General features: G+C 38.8%; 1 protein-coding gene across 6 annotated transcripts; it reads left to right on the forward strand.

Annotated features, from left to right (window-relative positions):
* The first annotated feature begins 6,488 nt into the window (after positions 1 to 6,488).
* RAB5A (RAB5A, member RAS oncogene family) lies at positions 6,489 to 24,972 on the forward strand. Of its 6 annotated transcripts, none has more exons than XM_074575007.1 (7): positions 6,543 to 6,598; positions 8,895 to 9,042; positions 13,932 to 14,182; positions 17,792 to 17,943; positions 18,906 to 19,028; positions 20,393 to 20,486; positions 23,484 to 24,972. In XM_074575007.1, the coding sequence occupies exons 3-7, from the start codon at positions 14,020 to 14,022 to the stop codon at positions 23,597 to 23,599; spliced, it is 648 nt and encodes a 215-aa protein (XP_074431108.1). In that variant the 5' UTR covers positions 6,543 to 6,598; positions 8,895 to 9,042; positions 13,932 to 14,019; the 3' UTR covers positions 23,600 to 24,972. The 6 variants fall into 6 exon arrangements, with proteins under 6 accessions (XP_074431104.1, XP_074431108.1, XP_074431103.1 ...); XM_074575005.1 differs by having other exon boundaries at positions 6,595 to 6,878; XM_074575004.1 differs by lacking the exons at positions 6,543 to 6,598; positions 8,895 to 9,042 and adding exons at positions 6,614 to 6,878; positions 9,757 to 9,783.
* The last annotated feature ends 175 nt before the right edge of the window (positions 24,973 to 25,147 follow it).

Genomic DNA, 25,147 nt, shown 5'->3' on the forward strand with positions numbered 1-25,147 from the left:
TGCTGCAGACAAGGCTGTACAACACCACTAATACAGAACATCCACAACCACTTGGGAACTAAAGAAGCTCTCGTTAACTCTTAACATGTTCAGTTCATTCATACTTCAGTCATATTTGTTGTTACTTGAAGTTTAGAGTGCTCCTGCCAAATAAAGCAATAATTGTTGGTAGTTTAATAAATAAAATTATCAGTTACGTCTTGCCTTGTGATCTGTCTGGTGCAATTTCCATCTAGTAAAGGCTAAATTGTGGTTTCAACAAAACTGCAAGTGTTAGAAATCAGAGATGGATTTGATCTGATGGAGAGGAGTAACTGGGTAAAGATAAAGCTGGCAAAAGAGGTATCTTATTTATACTGAGGAAGAACAAAGTATAGTATCACCAAAATTATATGTTAATACTAGGGCACAGGAAACTGGGACTTGAATTTTTGTTCTTGTGTTTATTGTATTTCTAGCTGGCTATCTACCTGTGCTGAAGGTATTACCATTTTTGAACATTCTGTTATTTATGATTTATTATATTTTTACATTGTTTCTTTCTCCAGTAGGTGGCTGCACTTGCTAAATGGAAGAATACACTGACCATTGACAGAGTGTGTTGTGTCAAAAGTAGAAAAATATGATTTAGCCATGTAAAAAGTATGCCTACTGCAGAAGCAAGTAGAGCAGAAGCCCTCAGCCTTCTCTGTTTTGCCTCTCTGTTTTTTTTCAGCAGAGATGCAGGTCCCTGTGAATCAATTTGAAACCTGCTAATATACATGGCTTCTCATAACTATCTTTCACACACCACTTGGAAGCAGACCCTAAACCTCCTCAGACCAAAAACCTGCTCTTAGAAATGCTCTCATTTTCTAGCCTCTTCGAGGGAAATGCCTCACTGTCTGCTTTCCACAAGAGATGCATCCAGGTGCCAGAGAAAGCAGGAAAACATTTTAGGAGCTGCTTCTATTATAAATTTCTATTGCAGGGTGGATACTGTAGAAAACTTGCTAGTAAAAAGGTAGAGAAGAATGCACCTCTCTCATCTATATAAAAAATACTCTACCATTAAGCTGTAAAAATGGCATCCATATTTTGATGCCCTATCTGAGAAAAAAGATATTCTTTAAAATGTAAATCCTGAACTCATAGAAACAAAACTAAAATAGTAGTAGATGAATCTGGAAAGATTTTGCCTTCATATGAATTGCATTAAAAGTAGATAGGATTCAGACTGGTAAAAGCCAGGCTCAGTGCATTCTCAGCATGTTATGGATAGACACGTGATACGATAAAGGGGAGTAAAAGCTAGAGTTCCTTACCTCTGTTCTCTAGGTATTTTTGTAAGCCCACAGTGCAGATACAAAATGTGAACTCAAAGTTCCATGTAGGTACATCCAACAAAAGAGCTGCCCCTTATCCCTACATTTCTGCTCATTTTAGGAATCAGTGTCATATTTATTCCTCCTTAGATTCCAAGTTAGTTGGTGTAAAGGAAGAACATTGGTAGGGTAGGAAGGATCTATAAATTTTAAAGATAAGCCGATGAATTAACAACAACAAAAAAATCCAACTCTATTTTAGGAAAAAACGATCAAGACTTTCTTGACTACAGCATGAATTTGTCATCTCCTATGTTAAAAAATCAGATCTCTAGAGAAATCTGTTTTGGAAAAGTTGAGCAAAATACTGCCTTCTACAGCAGTACTTTTTTACTAAACAGTGCTGTCATTTGAAAGTTACCACTACTTGCTGACATCCAATTCCCACAATATAGTGCCTTTTTCTGTCTTGTTCAGGCTAAAACTGAAGAATGGAAACTTCCTAAAACCCTGCATTTTACTTTCTTTACGAAGGACAAAGATCCCATGTTCTGCAACACAGTTCTCATTCTGACTATGGTGCTGGCATAGATGGCAGTAAAAGCGCTAAGTCTGTAAATTCCTTAAGGTCTCTGAAGGCCAGAGAACTTGATGTAAAATGCTGCAAATTTTGTAAAACTCCTAAAGGGTGTTAGCTATGCTGATACACTTTGCTCTTGTTATTGCCTGGTTACTTTCATGTTTTTTATTCAACTCATTAGTGGATAGAAAATTACTGCTTTCTATGTGCTGCATACAGTCTATATGCTATGATATGACCAAACCAATGGATGTACAGAGAAAATGTACACAAGGAGAGATAGAAGAAAGACACAAAAAGGGATATTATAGCAGATGGGCACATAAAAAAAAATATTGGGAAGTTCAAACAGAATAAAGAGATTCTGCGCATCCTCTAAAGTCAGCTTCCATTTATTATTACACATCTAGAGTCAGATTTAAACACAAAAAGACTGAACAGAGCACATTATTAAACTCTGCAGAGAGAAATGCTGAAATAGAAATCCATCCGGTGAAATCATGACCCACTAACAAATATTTTTTGTTAACATCATCCAACACAGTTTCAATTCTGGTATTTGACGTATGACCCAAGATGACATAAAATATGAAAAGATGATCACTGATAGGGCTATCCGGGTGATTTCAGAGCTTTTCTTAAACAGCTCTTTGCCCAGACTACCGCAGAAGGAACCCTTCTTCACCACTAACATTCACAGAGACCTGTCAAGCACAAAATACAGTAACTGGAACTCGCTCATTTGATTACTGCCACACGCTCTTCTGCCTCTATTTCAGACGTTCACAGTCAACTTTTGCTGTTTGATGACCCTGTATGCCAGCGTCAACAAGCTATAAACAATTTGGGAGTTTCACAAAGTAAAGAAGATACACTCTTGCTCTGTGTTGCAATCAGGGTGCTGGTTAGCCAGTAGGAATCCCATGCCTGTAACCCACGCTTTCTAGCAGCACACCAGTGTCGTAGCTCGGCTGTTGTAGCATCTGAGTCTCAGAATGTATCCATCACATGAGCCGAACCTGCATACTTAACAGACAAAAGCATGTGAGATTTGCCTTCATGCTAGCACTTCCACCAAAATGGCCTACTGTGACATAACTTAAGTCTGCTCAATGGATTTTGAAGAGAAAAAAATCTCTCATGTGAAAGTAATGCATTCTTTAACACTTTTGCCCCCTTTTTATTAGCACAACTATATCACATGAATATAATCCCTGCATCAAATATTCCATTCAGCCTTGAATTTCAGATACATTTGATAATCTGTTTTATTATCTAATTATTCTGATTTTAGAAAGTATTTATTTATTTTTTTATTTATATTAGAAGTACAGAATATCTGATCCCTACATACGGAATGTTACAGTTCTCCATTTCTGAACATCGCTGCATTTTTTGTATTTTCTCTTATTCTTCCTGTGCAAACTGAGCGTGTGGTTTCACATTACGTCTAACCAGAGCTTACTGCCAAAGAGGTGGTTCTTGGCTCTTTGTCTTCTCTGAACTCATACTCCTTTACTCTCATCTGCACCAGATCTAGTCATCCTGCAGCCACAGATGAGTTGGTTCGGTCAGCTGAGCCACCACAAAACTATGTCTTTTGGTGAATAGTTTTTGCATGGCATCAGTGGTCGATGCAGCTCACTCTGCAGCTGCAGGGTATCACGACTTACTTAAGAGGTGCAAGCTTGCAGCTGGGAATGGAAATGGACTAGGATCATACCTTTCCTCTGTGGCTCTTCATTTGAGTCGATTAAGTGAAACATGAAATGCCATGTATGACACGAGCGTTTAATCTCTAAACTGAATTTAAGTTCAAGTCATTCTAAAGATTCACAGTGTAATGTTTTTATTTTTTTCATCCAAAATGGTCCATGTATGTATTGGGTCTGGCTGGGATGGAGTTAATTTTCTTCATAGCAGCCTGTATGGTGCTGTGTTTTGGATTTGTGACTAAATCAGTGTTGATAACACAGCAATACTTCAGCTACTGCTGAACAGTCCTTGCACAGGATCAAGGCTTGTTCTTTTTCCCCACTTTGCCATCGCCCCCACCCAGGAGATATGCTGGGGGTCGGCAAGGTGGGCAAGAAACTTGGGAGAGGAACACAGCCAGGACAGCTCACCTGGCAAAGGGATATTCCATATCCCATAGCATCATGCTCAGCAATAAAAACTGGAGGTAGAGGAAGAAAGAGCTGGCTTCCAAGACGGCTGCTGCCTGGAGACTGGTTGGACATTGCTCTGTTTGTGGGAGGTGGTAAGTGATTCCCTTCATATTGCCTTTTCCCCCTCCTCTTTTCTTCATCTATTAAACTGTCTTTATCTTGACCCACAAGTGTTCTTGCTTTTGTTCTTCCTATTCTATTCTCTGTCCCACTGCAGGGAGGTGTGCGAGCGAGCGAGCAAGCAAGCAAACAGCTGCCAGGTTGGTTGGATGCTGGCTGGTGCTTGGATGTATGCTCATAATGTATATAGTAAAAAAATCTGTTTATCAGGATTCTGATGTTTTTTTCTCAGCAAATCCTGCAGTCCAGTTGAACATCCTGAAACCAGTCAGAGGGCTATGGCAAATAAGCAGTGCATTAGAGCAGGATTACCTGATTTGAAGGGCAACTCTTGGAAATATTCTGAAAGGCGGTCTTTACTGTAAGCTTCAGCAAACTCACAGCTCAGAAAACTTGCATACTTTCAGACACGTTTCTCAGGAGCTAGTCTGGCATTCTACATCACTGGTGAACTCAAAGTGTTCTTCTCTTATTTTAAGTTACATATTGGTCTTACAAAAAGCATTTATGTAAGTGATTAACTTTTACTTAGTAAATAAGAATGGTGAAATCATTACTCTGAGAACAATCTGCTAACAATGGAAAAGTACATAGAAAAGAAAAAGAACAGTCTGATTTTATTCCATTCACTTCAGTAATTTTTAAAGTATTGATGTGTCCGTACTAGGGAAGGGAAAAAAAGACAAAGGAAAACACAAAAGCAGACAGATATAAGAACTGTTGATTTCCCTCTCATTCTACAAGGCCATCAGCTATAGTATTTTACAAGTAATGAGATATTTCTAAAGCTGCACTAAAGAGTAGAGATGATAAAAAAAAAGGCTGTGACATAATTCATTATACCTGTCTTTCATTTCTCGGCATACTTCTAAAGGAGCAGCAACAACAGGAGAAGATAAACCTGCATTGGCTGGAGGATTGACTGGACAAGACTAATGTCATATATTTTTTGAATGAATGGCATAATGGAGCCTCAGCTCTGGTGTAACACTGGCCTTCCCTAGCTCAATTTTTGCTTCAGTTAAATACATGTGGTTGAACTAAAGCATATTTTGAGAAGACAGAAACATCAAATCTTGATTCAGTATTTCCAGTGATGGAGTATCTAAACAATCTTTATTAAATTGTACCAATCACTAAATACCATTATTGATAAACTCATTAAATGTCTTTACCAGCTCTGTTTATTATTTCCTTCAAATGCCAACGATTAGACCTTGTTAAATCTGCTAGACTGAAGAAACACTTACCATCACTGTTTTGTTTTCTATAGAGCCCACTTATAGTCCGCGACCAAGTGATCCTTACCCTTCTCTCTGACAAGGTCAGAAGGTCTTTGCATCTTCCACTATGAGGCAAGTTTTCCAATCTTTTAACTGTTCGTAAAGGCCATCTCTGAATTATCATCATTTTTTTCAGCATTATTACTCAGTTATTGACATAAAAAAGGCACACAGGATGACAAAAGTCTTCAGAAAATACACCAGTAATAAAGAAAACCAACAATGTACATCCAACAGTCTCTACAGCAAGGTGTGTTATTTAATATCTGCATGTATTAAGTCAGATTGTTTGTATCCACCTACTAAGTCATCCCAGAGACTCTTCTCCTTGACATTGAGGAGAATCATAGAACCATAGAAGGGTTCGGGTTGGAAGGGACTTAAAGACCACCTAGTTCCAAGCCCCCTGCCATGGGCAGGGACACCTCCCACTAGACCAGGCTGCTCAAAGCCCCATCCAGCCTGGCCTTTAACACTTCCAGGGATGGGGCATCCACAGCTTCTCCGGGCAACCTGTTCCGGTGTCTCACCGCCCTCAGTGTCCTGTCACTACACTCTTTAGGTACTGAAAGGCCACTATAAAGTCTCCCTGGAGCCTTCTCTTCTCCATACTGAACAACGCCAACTCTCTCAGCCTGGCTCCATAGCAGAGGTGCTCCACCCCTCTGAGCATCTTCGTGACCCTCCTTCTGCACCTGCTCCAACAGGTCCGTGTCTTTCTTATGTTTGCAGGCAGGAGGTGCGGGACGCCCAGCGGATTAAACGGCCCAAAGCTCCCACACCCCGCTGAGGGGCCGCCTTTGTAGTCGCTTCTCGGCTACAAAACACCGCCAGACAAGCGGGGCCGGGGCTCCCCTCACCTCCCTCAGGCTCTGCGTCGCGCGCGCCGCCTCGCGCCTCTCCCTGAGGCCCCCGCGCGGGCTGGCACGTGGCGCCCGTTGCGGAGATGGGGGGTGGGTAGGGAAGGAGTTCTAGGGCGCCCCCCCGCGTTGCCATGGTAACGGCCGGGCCCCCGGGGAAGGGGCGGGGGGGAGAGGAAACAAAAGGAAGAAGGGGGAGAAGGTGGGAAATAAGTCACGTGACGTGCGGGCGAACCGGAAGCGCATGCCGCGTGCGGGCCGTGACGTGGCGGCGGTGGCGGAAGTACGTGTTGTGTGAGTGAGTGAGTGAGTGAGTGTGTGTGTGTGTGTGTTTTGGTCGGGGCAGAGGCGGCGGCGGAAGTCGGCCGTGGGCTGGGTGAGGCACGGCTGCGCCCCCGCCCCTCGCCCCCACCCCTCGCCCGCGCCCCGCCGAGGAGCCGCCCCCACCCCCTTACCCCCCCCCCCCCCCCTCCTCCTCCGGCCCACCCGCCGGACGGACGGACGGACAGGCGTCGCTCCGCCGCCCGGCTCCCCCTTCTTCCCCACCGCCGCGGCCCAGACAGGTGAGGAGGCGGTGGCCGGGTGGGGGGCCGCGCTGGCGGAGCAGGGGGGGGCCCGTCGGCGGTGAGGAGGCCGGGGGGGGCCCGTCGGCGGTGAGGAGGCCGGGGGGAGGCGGGCGTCTGTTGTTCGAGGCTCCCGCCGGCGACCGCCTCCTCTGCCCGCGCTGCCGGGCCTTGCGGGGACAGTGGGCCGCCCGGCGTGCGGGCAGGAGAGGCTGGTCTCTCTCTTCCCGTCTCAAAATGGCGCCCCCGATTTTCCCACTTCCCCTTATTCCTGGGCCTGGAAGGGAGCCGCTGGGGAGGGGAGGTGGTGGCGGCGGCGGCGGCGATTGGAGGGGCTGGGCACGGGACGGCGGCGAGACGGAGGGAACGGCGATCCTCCCTGTGTGCGGGCTCTCCTGCAGTGGGTTATCGCTGCCCGAGCCCAGCTGCAGAGGCAGGGTTGGTCCCTTCGAGTTGCTTGTGAGGTATGGAAGGGGAGGTTGGGAGATGGATCCCTTGCTTTCCCTTTCACTTGCGGCTGGAGGAGGGACGGCGAATAAGGTGGGAAGTAAAATACTTGGACAACACGTCGCCATCCGGGGGATCACGACAGGCGTAGTATACTGAGTATGCTCTACGTGAGACTTAATTGGAACTAAACATAAAGCTAGAGTATGGTGGAGAAGCAAGCCTATGCTCTCTTACGTTTAGAGGAGAGCTGAATTGTTTAAGAGCTATCAAAGTGTTGCAAGTAGTAGGGCCATTTCTACCTTATGCCTCTTTCAGGGCCGGGGGATGGAAAAGAGAGGCTGAACAGCTGATTAAGCAGCTGAAATTAATCAGCTTCTTCCACATCACACTCAAACCAAGTAAAAAACATGGCATCTTTGTTTTTTCCAATTTGATAGTGACTTTTCAGAGTTGTGGGCAGGCTAGATTGGCATTTGTGTATTGTTATTCTGTAATAAAAAATGTCAGGAAAAAGGCTGAAGTGAGGTGTCTAAAGACAATGATAGTACAGTCATCATCACTTACATTTCCTGTAGGTAAACCAGTTTATCTGAAAGCAATTGGTACTACACATCATTCATGTGAGCTTATGAGACGGCTATTATCTTTAATTGAAAGGCTATGAATATTTTGCAGTGACTGTTGATTCACTTGTTCAACTTAGTCTTATTATGTTTCAGTATAAACTGGCTTACATGTGGCAAGTGTTTTGAGAGTTGTACATGTCACTGTCTTGAACACTGCAGTAAGATGCCACGCTAATTCTGCCAGACCTATAAGGGAATAACAAAAATGTTGGTTAGTAGGAGTGCCTAATAAAGAAGGCTTTTTAGATACAGCTTTTTAAAACATTCAAGATAGTCCTGCATAAATAAATTTCAAGTAGATAACGATTGCAACGTCAACATTAGTCGATATGTCTCTGTTCATGAAGTGTGAAAAAGTTCATTAGAAATTACTACAATAATAAGTGTATTCATGGTAAGAAGCATTGTCATTTGTTTTGAAATATAAAAGTGGTGGAATGTTCCAGTTTTAAATTTACCATGAATTTTTGTTGTGGTCTTTCTTTGGTAATGCACTTAACCGCATTAATTGTAGGAGCAGTGTTAGCTGTCTTAATCTCTTTAGTAGGCTGGCTTTTGTCACTAGTGTTATTTTGATACTTCTGTATTAGCTTTCTTGTAGTTTAAAATAGGCACAGATCTGAATGCTTACATGACTGAATTATGTCATTACATGGTGAGTTTGTAGTTGTTGTCTAGGACTGATTTTATTTTGTACACAGACTCAATAAAATTTGTGTGGTGATCTATTAAAATACTTATGACTTTCATAAATAAAACTCATTAAAAAATACTATACTAATATGGTATACTATACTATATTATACTGCTAATACTAGCAGAATATAAATTTCTCTTCTGAAGTGGTGAGAATACCCAGCATCTGATAAATTACCTGGTAGGATTAGCTGGAGTACTGTTCTAATAATATGCTCCAAACTTTGTTGTTCTGGCATTTCAGCATGGAGCTGCTGTCCCTTTGGGGGATATTCATGAGAAGAGTGAAAGTTCCTACTTACCAGAAGGACCTATGTATTTGTAGTGCCCAAGACTGAAGTGGGCCTTGCCTTTTAACATATGATGGAGTTCTCACATTAAACTCCATGAAAGTAAGAAAATCTCCCTCATTTCTATCCATATGAAGCCATCCATCTAAGAAACTTTGATAGTATTTTCCTCAGCAGATTTTTATACAAGTAATTCCCTTACATAATATCAGTTGAAGAGCTTGGTTCAAGTCAAACATTTGTGTACTTGCTTTTGTGTAGATGAATGAAAATGCCTTTTCAAGGTGTTTTTTGTCCTTCACATGTTCCAAACTTACAATAGATTGCAAATTTTACTTAGCATACGAAACTGGGGTGGGGGGTGCATTAGTGGATGTTTTCCTGGAGATTTTCACTGGAGCTAAGGGTAGGAAATAGGCAAGGTTGCTAAGCCCTTGAAGTAAGTGTCCAGAATTGTCTTGAAACTGATTTGTCAAAAACTTGAATTTGCAGTGTATGTGTGTAGGGTACTGAATGTAGTATTCCTGTCTTCTGTGTGGTGCTTTTTTATGGTTCTCAAGGCTAGTATTTTACAGGTAACTTAAGGAACTGGAGAGTGAATGAGGCCTGAGGCCTGGAGCATGTGTGGGGTCTGTAGCATTGATGTCTACTTTTAAATCCTGTGAGGCACTGTGTTCAACACACAACTGTGAAAAGAAGAGGCCAAAAACATTCTGTAATGGTTGTGTCAGACTGTAGTACTGCTTCTCTTCTGATTAAGAATTTTTTTTCTGTTTTCATGTTTGTATGCTGGCATGTTGTGAACTTACTGAACAGTTTCAATATCATCTGGAACTTCAAAAGGTGATGATTTCCATGTACGCTTATAGAAGGTGTTGCTGGCTTTTTTAGTATAGCAAAATCATCTGGATGTGCTCTATCAGTTTTCCAGTCTTGTATGGTTTTTTTTATCCTGAGCTGTTAAAAAGTGGGTGGTATGGCTGTGGCAGGTTTTATTATTAAATTATTAGATATATTGATATCACTATTGAATGAATGATGTTTGCAGTATGTTTCTGGGACTCGATGGCCTTCCTCGCAGGTACCGCGATCTCTATCAGCTTGACAGCTGGTTATTTTTGTACATGGTATCTGAGTCTCTAGAATGATTTCGGGGGGGGGGAGGTGATGTTATAAAGGTGTAAACAACTTTGAAGTTCTGTGATAACTGCAGCTTCTGTAGCTTGGGCATCTTTTAAAATTGAATTAGGTATTTTTCTTGACAACCTGTTTCAGCTCTGGGTCCTGAAGTAATTTTGCAAGGGGTAGTAATTACTGGTTTGTAAGTGATATAAATATGAATAACTAAAAGCTGTAAATGGCCAGTTGAAACAAATAGGTATTATGCAAGTTAAATCAATCTTGCCTTTTTTTTTTTTCTGTCGTGCCTCCTTTTGCTTTCAATATGGGATGGGGAGCAAATAAGTAGTCATAGCGAGTAACCAGTGTAGTGGGTTGAATTCCTCGCAGTGTGTCATCTAGAAATCACTTGCTCCAAAGAGTACTAACTCACATGGTCATTGGATGTAGCCCCTATGTCTTTATTAGTGCTGCAGAGTATAGAAGAACATGGGATAAATTAAGAGTCAAGGGTTTTTAATTATTTCATGGTTATCCAAACACAATAGAACGCTACAGCAAACAGATGCGTTTCATTTTAAAACAGAAATAACTTAATTGTCTTCATTACTTTTCCAAAGGAAAAGATAAACAAATGGCTAACAGTATTCTGAGCTACCTGTATTTTGCCTATGCCTTGCTGTTTTCTCTCTTGTAGTATAATCAGGGAGAGATTAACTGTGTCACTGGTCTGTTTTTATCGAAATTGCTCTGCGACTTCTGAAGTGTATTTCAGCAGCATGAGTTGGGAGGGAGGAGTCTTGCTTGAGAACCAGCACACCAGCTATGCATAAATTGTTTTATGCTGTAAGGATGAAAGGTCTGGTGTTCTTAAAATAACTGGATCCATTCCTGTGTTCTAAAATATTCAACCAAAATTAATTTAATAAGTAAGAATTTTAATATGTAATTATCATAGTACTTAATAATAATGGTGGTGGGATATGCAGGGGCTTTTTTGCTTCATAAAAACATTCACAGAATCATAGAATCATTTAGGTTGGAAAAGACCCTTGGGATCATCGAGTCCAACCATCAACTCCATTCTACAAAGTTCTCCCTTACACCATATCCCCTAACACCACATGTAAATGAGTCTTAAACACATTCAGGGATGGTGACTCCACCACCTCCCTGGGCAGCCTATTCCAGTGTCTGACCACTCTTTCTGTGAGGAATTTTTTCCTAATGTCCAGCGTAAACCTACCCTGTTGCAGCTTGAAGCCATTCCCTCTTGTTGTATCACCTGTGAGAAGAGACCAGCACCAACCTCTCTACAATGTCCTTTCAAGTAGTTGTAGAGAGCGATGAGGTCTCCCCTCAGCCTCCTCTTCCTCAAACTAAACAGTCCCAGCTCCTTCAATCGCTCCTCATAAGATTTATTCTGCAGGCCCTTCACCAGCTTCGTTGCCCTCCTCTGCCCTCGATCCAGCACCTCGATATCTCTCTCATATTGAGGTGCCAAGAACTGGACACAATACTCAAGGTGTGGCCTCACCAGTGCTGAGTACAGGGGGACAATCACCTCCCTCCTTCTGCTGGTCACACTATTGCCCTGGCCCTCTGGCCCTCTTGGCCACCTGGGCACACTGCTGGCTCATGTTCAGCCGCTTGTCCATTAGAACCCCCAGGTCCTTTTCTGCCAGGCAGCTCTCCAGCCACACTTCCCCAAGCCTGTAGCGATGCATGGGGTTGTTGTGGCCCAAGTGCAGGACCTGGCACTTGGCCTTGTTGAAGCTCATACCGTTAGCATTGGCCCATCGGTCCAATCTATCCAAGTCTTTCTGTAGAGCCTCCCTATCCTCATGTAGATCAACACTTCCACTTAGCTTCGTGTCATCTGCAAACTTGCACAGTGAAAATTCTTTCACTGTGGTATACTTTCACATGTCTGTAAAAACATGGATGTAAAATTAGATATTTATTAGATCATGTTGAACAACTAAAATTAAAAAAAGTCAGTTGATTTAAGGATATCATAATAGCCAAACAGGACACAAACTCAGGACAGAAAAGGATGAATACAGGATTAGAATATCCTAACTGGAAGAAGCTAAGTTATTTTGAGAGGTATGTGGAACGGAGCAACATGACCAAACAGGAGTGTCATTAGGATGTTAAAAATATTTTTTTCTAAGACCTATATTCAAGTCTGTTTAGTATGAGAAATAAAATACCAGTTTTTCAACTGTTATGTTGTTGAAGAAATAATGTTAAGATTTCTTTCTCATTTATGGCATGGAAATTAGTTTGTAAGGGAGCATCTTAGTGGAGGATGGCACTCTGCTAGAGTGCTAGAAGCACTTCCCAGAAAAGAAAATTCTTCAGGACTTGTGTGGAGTTTACAAAAGGGAGAGTTAGGAAGGAGAATGAAGGCTTAGTGTCTGAGCTACATGTATAGTAAACTGCAATGTCAAGTGCCTGATATATGTGCTAAGTGGTTTGAAGTGGGAAGATGGCTAAGACTACTGCTTGGTTTAAAGTGCAGTTGCTTTACCATAAGGAAGAAAGAGCAAAAAGTAATTTGAAAGTAGTAGGTTTGCTTACCTTTTTGCAACATATGTATTAAAGCCATTTTCTGCATTAGGAGAATGTGCTCCAAACTAACTTGCTTGCATCCTATGTACTAGAAAAGCTGTATCCCCAACAAGTGTGCACAATTCAAGTAAATAATCAACTGGAGTAGGACAAAGTTGTAGGCTGTTTTGGGGGGATTTTTTTCTTTTAGCAGAAGTACAGAAGTAGAAGTTTCTCTCGCGAGAGCTGAGTGACCATCACTTAGGTGTATTTCCTGTGGGCTCACTTGGAATTTTGTTTTGGGAACTGGGAGGAAGAAGAATACAGAAAAGTGTTATGGCACTCTTTCATACAGCAATGCCTACCTGCAAAAAGATTTAATCTCTACAGTTAAGTGTGTAAAAACATAGATCTTAAGCTCAGAAGTGATATCAGCAGTGTCTGAAGGCTTCCCTGTCCATATGAATAAATATTGTGATTTTTATTTTTTAAGGTGTTTGAAAGATGAGTAGGCAGACTAAGGAATACACTGTTCATACTTGTTCTTAACGAAGATCTCTGTTGTGAATATTGATCTGCTAGGACATGTGTTAGTATTGGAGATACTAATTTATCATCATATGATAGTTCCCTGGTGGCTTGAACAAAGTGATCTAGAATTCTTACTGGTCAAGACAGTCCATTTTTCTACATATGGAAGGCTTTCTATTTTTGCTTCTCAAGGTACAATTGTTAACTAGAGAAGGTATTAATGATTTGTATGTCAAGATCTTCTGTACGTTTATTTAAGGAAATTGCATTTGATATACATGATTGAAGTGAATTGATGACAAAGTATACTTGTGAAGAACTTGATGCGATGATTGAGTTTTCACAATTTGGTCAATTTTTTAGCATCCTTTAGTGGTGCTGACTTTGGAATATTGCTTAGCAATAGCAAAACATTGGGTAAAAATATTTTTTCTTGTCACTTGATATTTTACCAATAATGTGAAAGTCTGAATCTGTTGTGTTATACTTCAGCCTTGATATGTTAAGAAAAGAGACTGAAGTCTTAGAAGAAGAAACGTAATTGGATTTTAATGTCCTAATTTGAAGCTTTAGTGGGAAGATGGAGTATAGAAGATGATAACTGGTTCCTTTGTCATAGGTTTTGTCTATAGTTGACATCTTAACAGTGACTGTAGTTGTACTCTGGACTATTGACTTTGGTAAATATTAGAACAAGTTATATGTAATCCGTGTTGCATTAGTGAATTAGATTTTTCTTACTTGGTTTGTAAATCTAATACCACCCACTGTCTTTTCATAAACAGGTTGTTACTGGCAGAAGCACCGCTGAGATCTGAATCCTGGAACTTGCTTTCAAGGGCTTGAAACAAAGGACTTCTTTCTAATTTGGGCATGGCTAATCGAGGAGCAACAAGACCCAATGGGCCAAATGCTGGAAATAAAATTTGCCAGTTCAAACTAGTACTTTTAGGAGAGTCTGCAGTTGGCAAATCAAGTTTGGTGCTTCGTTTTGTAAAAGGACAGTTTCATGAGTTTCAAGAAAGTACGATTGGAGGTGAGAAAGTTACCCTGTTGATTTGTTTCACGCTGAGTTTATATTGCCCTTGACAACCTTGAACGTAACAGCACTTCTAGAGTGGGTCATTGACAGCAAGGATCAAATCTGTGCCCTATCTCTAGTTGAGAACTATAAGTTTCGAAGCTAAAAGCTGTGGTTGGCACAAGGCTGTAGCAAACATCCATGTCAAGTGAGAAAGCAAATGGGTGCTTGAACTGCATAGTTTTGAAAACTGGGCTTGATGTTACATTTTGTTTGTGGGTGGATGTATGGCTGTTTTAATTATGCCATATGCTTAATGCGTGAAATAACTGCTTCATAAGAATTAAGAACTTAGTTTCTGTGGAAAAAAAAGAAAAAGTGCTGCATCTTCCAAAAAGGTTGTGTTGTCACTTATGCATCCTGGCTTTGCTTTTGATTTGGGAGAACTTGCTACATTTCTGGATATACCTTTCTTTGTTAGTAATCACAGAATTTAATGTACTGTTTTTATATTTTGTGAGTTCAAACAAAACAGCTGCTGGCTACTAGAATTAAAAAAAGAAAATCTGTTTAACTGTGAACAGATTTTATCCACCTTTTTATTTGTTGTTCTTTGAGCTGTATTCCTCCTTAGTTAAATTTAAACTTATCCTAAAACTACCTAATGGCATACAGACTTCAACAAAATATGGATTTTATGGATTGATAAATATTCTCTAGTAGTCCCTGTTGCTGCTTGCATGAATCAGTCTGTTTCATTGTAATATTTATGTGAAGCAGTTTCAGTGGTCTGTATGTGTCTTTACACGTGTTGTTGAAATGTAAAAAAATCTACAAAGCTTACAAAAATAAATACAAGCTGGATTTCATTCCACCATTGTTTACCCTATTTCTAGCTGTTACATGTGTTTATTTTGTATATCTGTCAGCATAAATGGAGAATCTCTTTTTTTTTTTTCTCCTTTAGCAGTCTTATTAATGCTCGCTTTTGGCTTTGTATGTTTCATAATGGCTTTAGGATAGGTGTTAGTGTGAAAGGTTTCTGTATTATCTCATACAACTACGTGGTAATGTGGAGGGCCTTCTCAAAGATCTATAGTGAATTAATTTCCCAATATCAATGTGGTTTTTAGTTTAAAAAAAAAAGTTAAAATTAAGTGAAATCCATTGTTGGATTTCAGCATGCTTCGATTCATTTAACTTCCTTTTTGTTTTTTCTTTATTTAGTGTACAGGTAGAACTAGGGATAACGCAAACGTTTTAACACTGTTTAAAATCTATACAAAAGGTTAAACAAGAGCTTAAGTTAAAGTTCAGGTATATAGAGTTTAGTGTAATCTCTGTATTAACTTGTGTGTCTTCTATATAAAATAGAAACAAGGAAATGCCATATAATACAGCTGAGAGATCCTAAATGCAGCAATGTTGGGATTCAGAAAAACTTTTCTATAGAGAAAGCTAAAAGCTAACTCTGTAGCTTGCAGTTGCCTAAGGCATAAATTTTTTTGTATATAGAAGGGCCTTTTAACAAAGAGGGCCTTATGTGCATTGTGAATCTGAATAAAAACATCTGAAAGAGAGTGCTGTTAAAGGCAGGCATGTTGGATGGTAGTGGTGTGGTTTTGCCACTTCAGACTAGTCTAGCAATGCCTGTTCATTGCTTAAGACAAAAGTATGGCTGTTAAGGAAGATAGGCTTTCAGATAATTAACACAGCTGATTAATTGTCAATTTACTATGGCCTTGCTGTAGTAAGATAGAAGAAAGTTACCTTGTTTGCAGAAATTAACTGGCGTTTGACGGTGGTTGAAATGTCTGTTTCAACAAAAACAAGGTGTCTTAAAATAAACCCCTTGTTTTAATTCTCTTTGAGTACATCCCTTCATGTATGGAATGTAGGTAAATTCTTCTGTTGAAGAGAGTAATGCCTGTATGAACTTCAGATTCCACTTGTTTAACACGTTGTCTCTGCCTTGGAGAAATGTAATATTGAGCTGGTTCTGAGGATGAAACCTTTAGCCTGGTGCAGGATTTTTTTTTTTTCTCTTTATTTTGGTTCTGGGCTGCTTAGGGAGCTACCAAGAGGAGCCTGTTTTACCAGTGCTTGGATATTTAGCATTTAGAGAGATTTATGGTGATTGAACATTGGAACATCAAAGCCCTTACCATCTCCAACCTGCCTGTTCATCTGTGATGGATGCTAATACCCCTGAAGCAGGAACACCTGACAACTTAACTAGTCAGCTTCTGTATGTTAGTTACAATGTCCTTTATAAAGCAAGATTGACTTGCTTTTGGTTTGCTGTAATAACTTGAGTTGAAAGTTGCAGCAGTTTTGGAATGATTCATAGGCTGTGATGTCTTGGAGTATGTGGGACAGGGCAATATCCTTGGTATGCAAGGGTTATTTATGGGTCAGTGCCTCTTCAGACATTTGATTTAAATTGGTCACGTTCTGTCAGTATGCTTGGTGATGGAAGTCTCCAGTTTCACCAAGTAGGGGGCCTCCTTTAGCATTTCATCAAGCAGAAGGTTTTAAATGTTTTTTGTTGTTGTTGTTCTTAGTGGAAGGAGCAAGGGCAAGCCAGTCTAAAGTATTTCATTAATGTCTGTCATGACTGGGAAAACAACTCCAAGCATTTATGCTGGATTGCTCAAACTTTCATCTAAATTCTTGGGATTGTTGCATCTTCTGCTGTGTATGTACTATAACTGGGCAAACAACGTGACTATAGAGCAGGTAATCAAGACAGCTTGTCAGACCACTGTAATAGCTGTGTGCTTATTTTTAAACTTCAAAAGCTACGGTAAAACAGATGGCTGAGTTAAAACTCAAAGGGTTAAGAGAACTCAGTAGAAGGAAATCTATGATGTGTGGGTACTCGCTTCCATGTTGCTATTAAGTACCTTAATCTGAATGGAAAGTCTTTAATAGGAGTGTTTGCAGACTTGGAATAAGATACTGTTTTCTGCACTTAGAAGACCATTATTTATGGTGGTACTTTCAGCTGTAGTTGCAATGGATGCAAGTTTCCCTGAAACTGCAGGCTGTTGGAGTTATGCTAAAACTAATTATTGAGATCACTTGCAAAGTCAAAAATATGTCTGCTTTAAAAACAAGGACTCTTGAGAAGTGATTCTTTCTTCCATACCCGTTAGCTAAGGTGGAGTTGTCAGGAGCTGAAACTCAAGGCTTTAAAATACTGTTCAAGTAATATAAATGTGTGTAGAACTGTAAATATCTGAACTGTTGGATTATAGCCTGATGGGATGCTGTTACTGGTACTCTGTACAGTCTGTTGAAGCAGGATGAAGTGTATCTAGAAGGCTTAAGAAAAGGCTTGTTGTTACTCAGATTAACTATTACTGGAAAAAAAAAAAGGGAATTCTTTCCAATTACTGCATTCTTGTGTCTTTAACTTAAGGAAAGATTGGTTGTTTAAATAGCTGTTCTGTGTTAAACAGAGTTATGGTCTATCAGCTAATGCTTGCTTCAGACCTGCTATATTTTAATAATAGGCTTAAATTGTTTAAGGAAATCATATTTGCATCTCTGAATATAATTTTATGTGAATATAGAGATATAAGCAGACTTCTGGTTTCAGCACCTCTATCTTTTTTGTAGCTGCTTTTCTAACCCAGACTGTATGTCTCGACGATACAACAGTAAAATTTGAAATTTGGGATACAGCTGGGCAAGAGCGATACCACAGTTTAGCACCCATGTACTACAGAGGAGCGCAAGCAGCTATAGTGGTATACGACATTACAAATGAGGTAAGTAATATATTAGGGAGGCACAAGGGAGACTTGTAAGTTAGCAGTCTTGCATTGATTTTTTTTTTTTTTCCTTAATTTTTCTTGCTGACTTGTGTGAATCAGCTCATCATTTCATAGAATCATAGAATGGGTTGGAAGGGACCTTCAAAGGTCACCTAGTCCAGTGCCTCTGCCATGGGCAGGGACACCTCCCACTAGATCAGGTTGCTTATTGCATATTGGACTATGTAATGTTAAATAGTGTTTGTAAACTTACCGTGTGAAAAGACTGTTTCTAGGTTTTTTGTCTTTAAAAAAAAAAAAAGAAAGAAAGCAAATTTCATTGTAGAAGTGTTTCAAACCCACCTATAAATCAGTTCACCAGAACTGAGCTGTTACTCTTACCACGTTGCTGGTGGCAATTTATTTCTGATAGTGAAAGACATTATTTTAATATTGTATTACTGCAAGTTACGGGTAAGGATTGGAAAGGTAGCAAGACCAAAACCTGAGGTTATTTGATTTCTTTTTATTTGAACTTAGATTGGATAAACTTCATTTGTTTTTGGTAAAATGAGACTTAAAAACCCTCAAAAAAACCAGAAACCCTGTACCATAATGAACAGTGCTCAGTAATTAGAAAATGTTTTGAGGCCTTTTCAATATAGCTTGATTCCTCTAGAGGAAAAAATAAAAATCCCATTTATTCTCTTAACCACTTCTCTTTCCTTACTCTGTCTACAAAAAGATCTTCCTATCTCTACTTACTTACTTCAGCATTATCTCAACTAAGCACATTTGAGAACTAAGCTTGGAATGTTTAATTTTGAAAGCTCAGTTGACAAGTTGGAATGCCTTTGGACAAAGGTAGCAGCCTCGTGTTGGCCTCTTGCTTGAAGTATCGATAACAGAGATTGGGATAATAGATGAGTACAAAAGGATGATAAAACTCAGTTGCATCATTTTGCAATCATTAACAGGAGTCCTTTGCCAGAGCGAAAAATTGGGTCAAAGAACTTCAGCGGCAAGCAAGTCCTAACATTGTAATAGCTTTAGCAGGAAACAAAGCTGATCTAGCTAACAAAAGAGCTGTGGATTTCCAGGTATGTACATAACTTCTATTTATAGAAATAACATTTTGTTGGAATAGAAAGTAAATAAACCTACAAGGAGCTTCTATGCATAGCCTAGCTAGTTATAGAGGTCATGCTGTTAAATACAAACATCAACTGAGAGTAATTAAATTACACATGCTACTGAAAAATTATTTCTGTACAAGTGATATGTAGCAGTAGACTTTTTTGAATAATTAAGTTTGACTTTGAGGAATAACTAATTTATTTGCATATCTTTAAGGCTAATTGAATTTCTGTTCTTTGATCTGACCTCTTCCTGTCTTCTGCCTGAAATTATGGGTAACTAGGGTTTCAGTGCATGAGAGAGCAGTAACTCTCGGTGCAAACCATTTGTTGTGACTTGTCAGCAGGAGAATTTTGGTTATTGTATGATACGAAGCTGATTGATGTGTTTAACTTGCTGGGCTATACTCTTGAAGCGGTGTTCAAGTTTTAGTTGTGCTTTTCATGGCATTCTTTTTGGTTTAGTGGATGTATCTGTGCTCTTGCTGCTATGTTTTGTCTTCTAGAAAGTTTAACCAAGTCATTGGAACATAGCTTCCAAAGCAAATAAAACTTACTGCAGATGGTTCTGGTCCATTCATGATTGGTTGAATTTGAATTAAGATCATATTTATTAGTCATTAATTCTCCTATGGTTTTAATCTGTATTTGGTGTCACTGTGTGAGATACTGCTGTATATAGTAATATATATATATAGTTTTGTAACTGTAAGAGTCAGACTATGAAGGTTAGCAGTGTTTTAGGTATTTTTCTGCCACGATTCAACAACTTGATTTTCTGATTTTTATATTTCCGTGTCCATTGTAACATAAAGTTGTGTGACAGAAAACCTTTGCGTTTTGTGAAAAATTGTGTTAGTTAACAAATTTCATACATGTGTGCAGTCAAAAACTTAATCAAATTTAATTACCAAAGTAGAACTATGTTTACTATGTTTACTGGTTTTTGTACAGTTACAATATTAACATTGTTCAAATGTTCATTTTTTGTTCATGTGGATTCACGGGCTTCTTGCAGGCTTGACAATCCTCGCTGCAAAGCACACTTTAGATTTCTGGGTATTTGATAATGTGTTATTTCACATATAGTTACATAGATCGTAGAAGATGTCACTTAAATGAATGTAGAATGCTGTAGATTTTTTTTTTCATCAGATATTCTGTAGTTTGGTGTTTTTCAGATTTCCTATTGAATGCAAAGGCAGTTAATGTAATCATAAGAAGCTGAGGATTCTCAGCTGAATTGGCTAACAGGAAGTGTACAATGTGTAATGATTGGGTGATTTTTTTTTTTAAGTGAAGTAATGCATTCTTATTTTAATTTTCAGGAAGCACAGGCTTATGCAGATGACAACAGCTTATTGTTCATGGAGACGTCTGCCAAAACATCTATGAACGTAAATGAAATATTCATGGCAATTGGTGAGTTTACAAACAAACAGAGAATTTAAGGGAATTGTTTTCATGAGATTCATACCATCACAATCTTCCTAACCCAAGATCTTTGTTTTTCACCTAAATTATTTCTGACACTGAAGTTTCCTTAGGCCTTTTCAGATCCCTTTTGATGTTCAGAAGTCAGATAAACTTACTTGAAGCACAATTGCACAGGTCTTCTGTCAAGCGCAAAAACACTTGGATTAATTTGGAATAGCTAAGATATAGGTTACTTTTGAATTCTATCAGCAAGTTGTGTATACCTGCTTTGATTTCATGGTCAAAACTTGTACTGCTTTAAGTTCAAGCAAAATAAAGCTTTAGTTGTTACATATAAAACCCCCAACTTTCCCATGGTATAGGTTAACCATAAAAAAAGGTTTACACAGCTTTTCTTAATTGTAAGATGTACTTGGCTTTGTTTATCAAATTAGTATAAGAATGTAAGTGAAAAGTGCATAAATGTGTGCCTTCTGATGGTATGTTCTTTGCAGCAGATTCCACACTGCATCAAATAGGTGCAGAACCTGGAATGATGTTCCTTTTTATGAGACAATGGTAATTGAAGCTGGAAACATTTCAAAGTGGGAGAATGATAAAGGACTTAAAAAAAAAAAGTCAAGTATTCATTTTAGTCTAAGCAAAATATTTGCTAAATACACTTTGTGTTAAAATTTTGTTTGAATTCCAAATGTAGCTATCCAAAAGTTGTGCCAAAGATGACAATGTGTGCTTAAATTCAATGTCCGAGTATAAGTAAAGGACACTTCATGTGAAAAGTAAATTTACTAACATATTTTTAGCCCCAGCAATCTTCAGGATTTCTATAGAGATGCTAACATGTAATAGTAAGTATAAATTACTAAGAAATTTTGTGAATTCCACTGATACAGAAGTGTATTCCATTGTTAATAAACAAATTGAAAGTGGAAGAAAAAGAAAGTATACATTTTTAGGTGGGTCACCAACCTATATATTAATAACCTTAATCACAGTAGTAGTTCTGCTACTGGGAAATAGTAATGTATACTGTCAAATAACATTATTAAATCTGTTTCGTATTTTGCACTGCAGTGACTTCTGTCCCGCTTCTTTTTGTGAAAAAACAGTATTGCTATCAAAATTACATGTTTCTAAAGAGCTCTTATCTTCTGCTTTCCAAATCAGTAAAGCAGAAGGTAATTTACGGTGTGGTTCAAACTTCCAGCAGATGCAAATTAAATTATCACTATAGCAACACTTTATAACAAGTACTTGCTTCATATTAACTATAAATACTTGGGGGGAAAAAAACATTTAACTGTGTAAGTAGAAAGTATATTTTTCTCATAAATGCTTAAGATAGGCCTGCATTTAATGATACAGAAATGCTCAATTACACCATTCTGGTGAAATTTTAAAATTAATTTGCTTAAAGGTGCATTTTACATCCTGTTCAAAAAAAGAAAATTGAATCCCCAAAGTCTGATAACTTTCTTGGTAATTTGTTATATCAACAATAATTTTTACCTCTCCGTATTTTAATGAAGTATACAAAGTAAATCTGAGAAATCAATGCCCATTTAGTACCTGGGTATTTTGTCTGCAAGGTTGGTCGTCCGTGTGAGTGTTCTTTCACATTGATGGGTGAAATTCAGCTTTGTTGGTGCATCAGAACAAAATCTGTGCGGCAGTGGTCCCTGAAAGGAAATCTAGACAAGGATACAAGGATATAAGTATTGCATGGAACTGGGAATGGCCTTCTGCACAACATGGATGTGGTTCTAAGGACCATGAATAAATATGATCATCAAAAATGGGAGAAAATGAAAAATGAGAACATGAACAGAATTGTGGGATGAAAGCTACAGCTGCTTGTAAATGGACTGCTTTGCAGCTCATTCAGAACTACCACTTGAAAAAATTCATAGTAATTTACAATTCTAGAATGTATCTAGAATCCAAAATGACACTGCTCTGAAGACTTTTTTTTTTTTCAATGGTGCTTTGTCCCTTTGTACTGTCTCAGCAACTTAATATTGTGTGAATTCTTGTGTTTTGTCACAGAATTGTGGAACAGCCCAGGTTGGAAGGAACCTCAAAATATAGTCTGGTCGAGCCTTCCATTGGAAAGGGAGCCTAGATGAGATTATCTAGCATCCTGAGATCTTCCAGCACCACAACACATCTTGTTGATGTGTACTCTGATGGATTTCTGGCTGTGATACTTGCGTGTCATTCCTTTTATGAAAACTCGTTCTTTTAAAAGCTGGCCAAAGTAATTACTTTGGAGTCGAAGCATGCAGCCAAACTGTAAAACAGGAATGGCTGTTGGCTCCCAGTAACATGAGCAGGACAGCCCCATGGAAGTCCTTTTACGTAGAATTTAGCAATTTTCTGATGGTGAGAAAGCTAGGGGGAGCTACTGCTCAGAAGGGTAACAAGAAGGTGCCTTGTACCTAGAAGGACAACAAAGAAATTATCACAGTCAATTGACTAATACAAGCTGAAGAGAAGAGACAGCTTGGGGGGGGGGAAGAGGAGAGACTTGATCTAGTGCTGAGGGCCATTTTGTATGTTGTATGCAAATACTTATTCTGGAGAGAAAGCTGGGCAGCAGTTTGATCCATTTCTGTCTGTGTTTTGTCCCTTTTTTATTCTTTGTATATGTTTCAGCAGTAACAGCCTGATCTTAAAGCCTGTTCTGTGTAGGTGGATTCCCAGAAGAGCTGTCATTTACTGGCATAGCATACCTGTGCAGATACATTTTAAGTGCTCAAGTTACTAATGCATTTCAAAAATGCTCTTGAAAATCATAGATAAGGTAGTTAATCATTAAGAAGTTAAGTGTCAACTTCTTTTATTACCAACACACTGAATCAAACCAGGTTTTGGAGTGATTACATTGATATGCTTATAGAGTAGTAGTGTTGACTGTGTACTCAGGTCATTTAATCTTAATTCAGTTTTAGCTTTAACTCTTGTTTCTGGTTGATTTTGTAGCAAAAAAATTGCCCAAGAATGAACCACAGAATGCAGGAGCCAACTCTGCCAGAGGAAGAGGAGTAGACCTTACTGAACCCACGCAATCACCCAAGAGTCAATGTTGTAGTAACTAAAACATCAATTGCTTTAAACTGTTCTGAATATTCTTCTGCTTCCTAACTGTTAATAACCATGGAATTGGAGTGCTTAACCTGGCCCAGTACAGCTTCCAAACAGCGAAGAGACTTATGATAATAGCCAAGTTCATGATACAGAGTTTTCTTTTGACCTAAAATTTTAACATGCATGTATCCACCACTGGCTGTAATGTTTCAGCAGTAGAGGAGAGATGGAATCGGAATAAACTTCCTTCAGTTGAAAGGTTTTAAAAATCACTTACCATTAGAGGTGTAGAAGAACTACTTTCCGTGGACCTAATTGGCCAGTTCCTGTAGCCTCAATACTGATTGCTGTTATAATAAATAGAATTGGGACTCTTCATAATTCTCAATTGTGCTTTAAAACCTTTTTAGAAACAGGGTCTAAAAATTACTTAAACTTAGTCACAGTATTGATGCAACCAGTTGTTTCTGCAGGTATCTACTGTTTAGTTATACATTCCATAGTTTAATAATTTAATTACAAATAATACTTGCATTAACAATTTTAAGAATTCTGTGCTTGCAGGAAAGTGGAGTTTTAGTTGGTACACTGTATGTAAATTATATCAACCCAGTTAGTTATCTAAAGGAATTAGTGATAAATCAAGTTTAACTTCATTTCTAATCTGTTCAGAGGGTACAGACCAGTAAATTCAACTTTATGACTTAGGATTTTTTTTTTCCTTCTACAAAGTGTAAGAGCTCTTCAAGTAAAACAACAACAAACTTGGTGTCTGTGAGTCCTTTCTTGGTTTTGATCATTGCTGGCCATTACAGTTTTTGTTTTTCCCCTAAGGAAAAAAATAGTGCACTAACGATTATGTACATCCAACTTGATTTTAAATTTGGATATTAATGTACTGTAAATAGGTACTCTGCATTGTAGTCTACATTTGTTTAATACTTTCTGTAATATTTAAGAGTTGCTTAAAGGTATACAGAATGTACAGTTACTTAAGGCTAATTTTTTTCCTCTCTAATCAAAGGGGGTTCTAAGTTCTTCCTTTACGGCTAGAACAGTAATAAATGATGCTCCTGTATCTGTAACATGAGTACTGCTGTCTGTCAGTAATGAACTTCGCAACTTTGTTTTCCAAAGTACATTTTATTTTGATCTGTCCAGTATATTGCACTAATTCTTTTAGTTATTTTCATTATATGAAATCTACCAAGTGTGTCAGAAGAGATGAATTAGTCTATTAAATGTTGAACTGATAGCAGAAACTTACTTGTGCAGATTTAAAATTTGCAGTAATCTGGGTTTAGCAAGGAAAATGACAGTTCACCAGTGTTTAGTTTTATATTGAGGTGCTCAGGTTTGAATAAAGTGGTTTAAAAAAAAAAGATATTTTTGATTACTGTTTATTATTGAGAGTTTCAGAAGGTCTTATTGCATTTGCACAGTTCCAGACAAGATGTCTGATTTACTATATGGGTCAGCATTTGAGATGATTACAAGTAAATTCATGACATGGCTAAATATAAGCTTGTACTATATGTACTGTGGCACCCCAGTAATCC

This window comes from Larus michahellis, chromosome 2 (assembly GCF_964199755.1).
Source record: "Larus michahellis chromosome 2, bLarMic1.1, whole genome shotgun sequence".
Classification (NCBI taxonomy): domain Eukaryota; kingdom Metazoa; phylum Chordata; class Aves; order Charadriiformes; family Laridae; genus Larus; species Larus michahellis.

Coding starts and splice junctions, on each gene's coding strand:
- RAB5A (XM_074575003.1), top strand. CDS start 14,020: ATGGCTAATCGAGGAGCAACAAGACCCAATGGGCCAAATGCTGGAAAT. Junction 14,183..17,791: donor TCAAGAAAGTACGATTGGAG/GTGAGAAAGTTA, acceptor TCTTTTTTGTAG/CTGCTTTTCTAACCCAGACT. Junction 19,029..20,392: donor AAAGAGCTGTGGATTTCCAG/GTATGTACATAA, acceptor TTTAATTTTCAG/GAAGCACAGGCTTATGCAGA.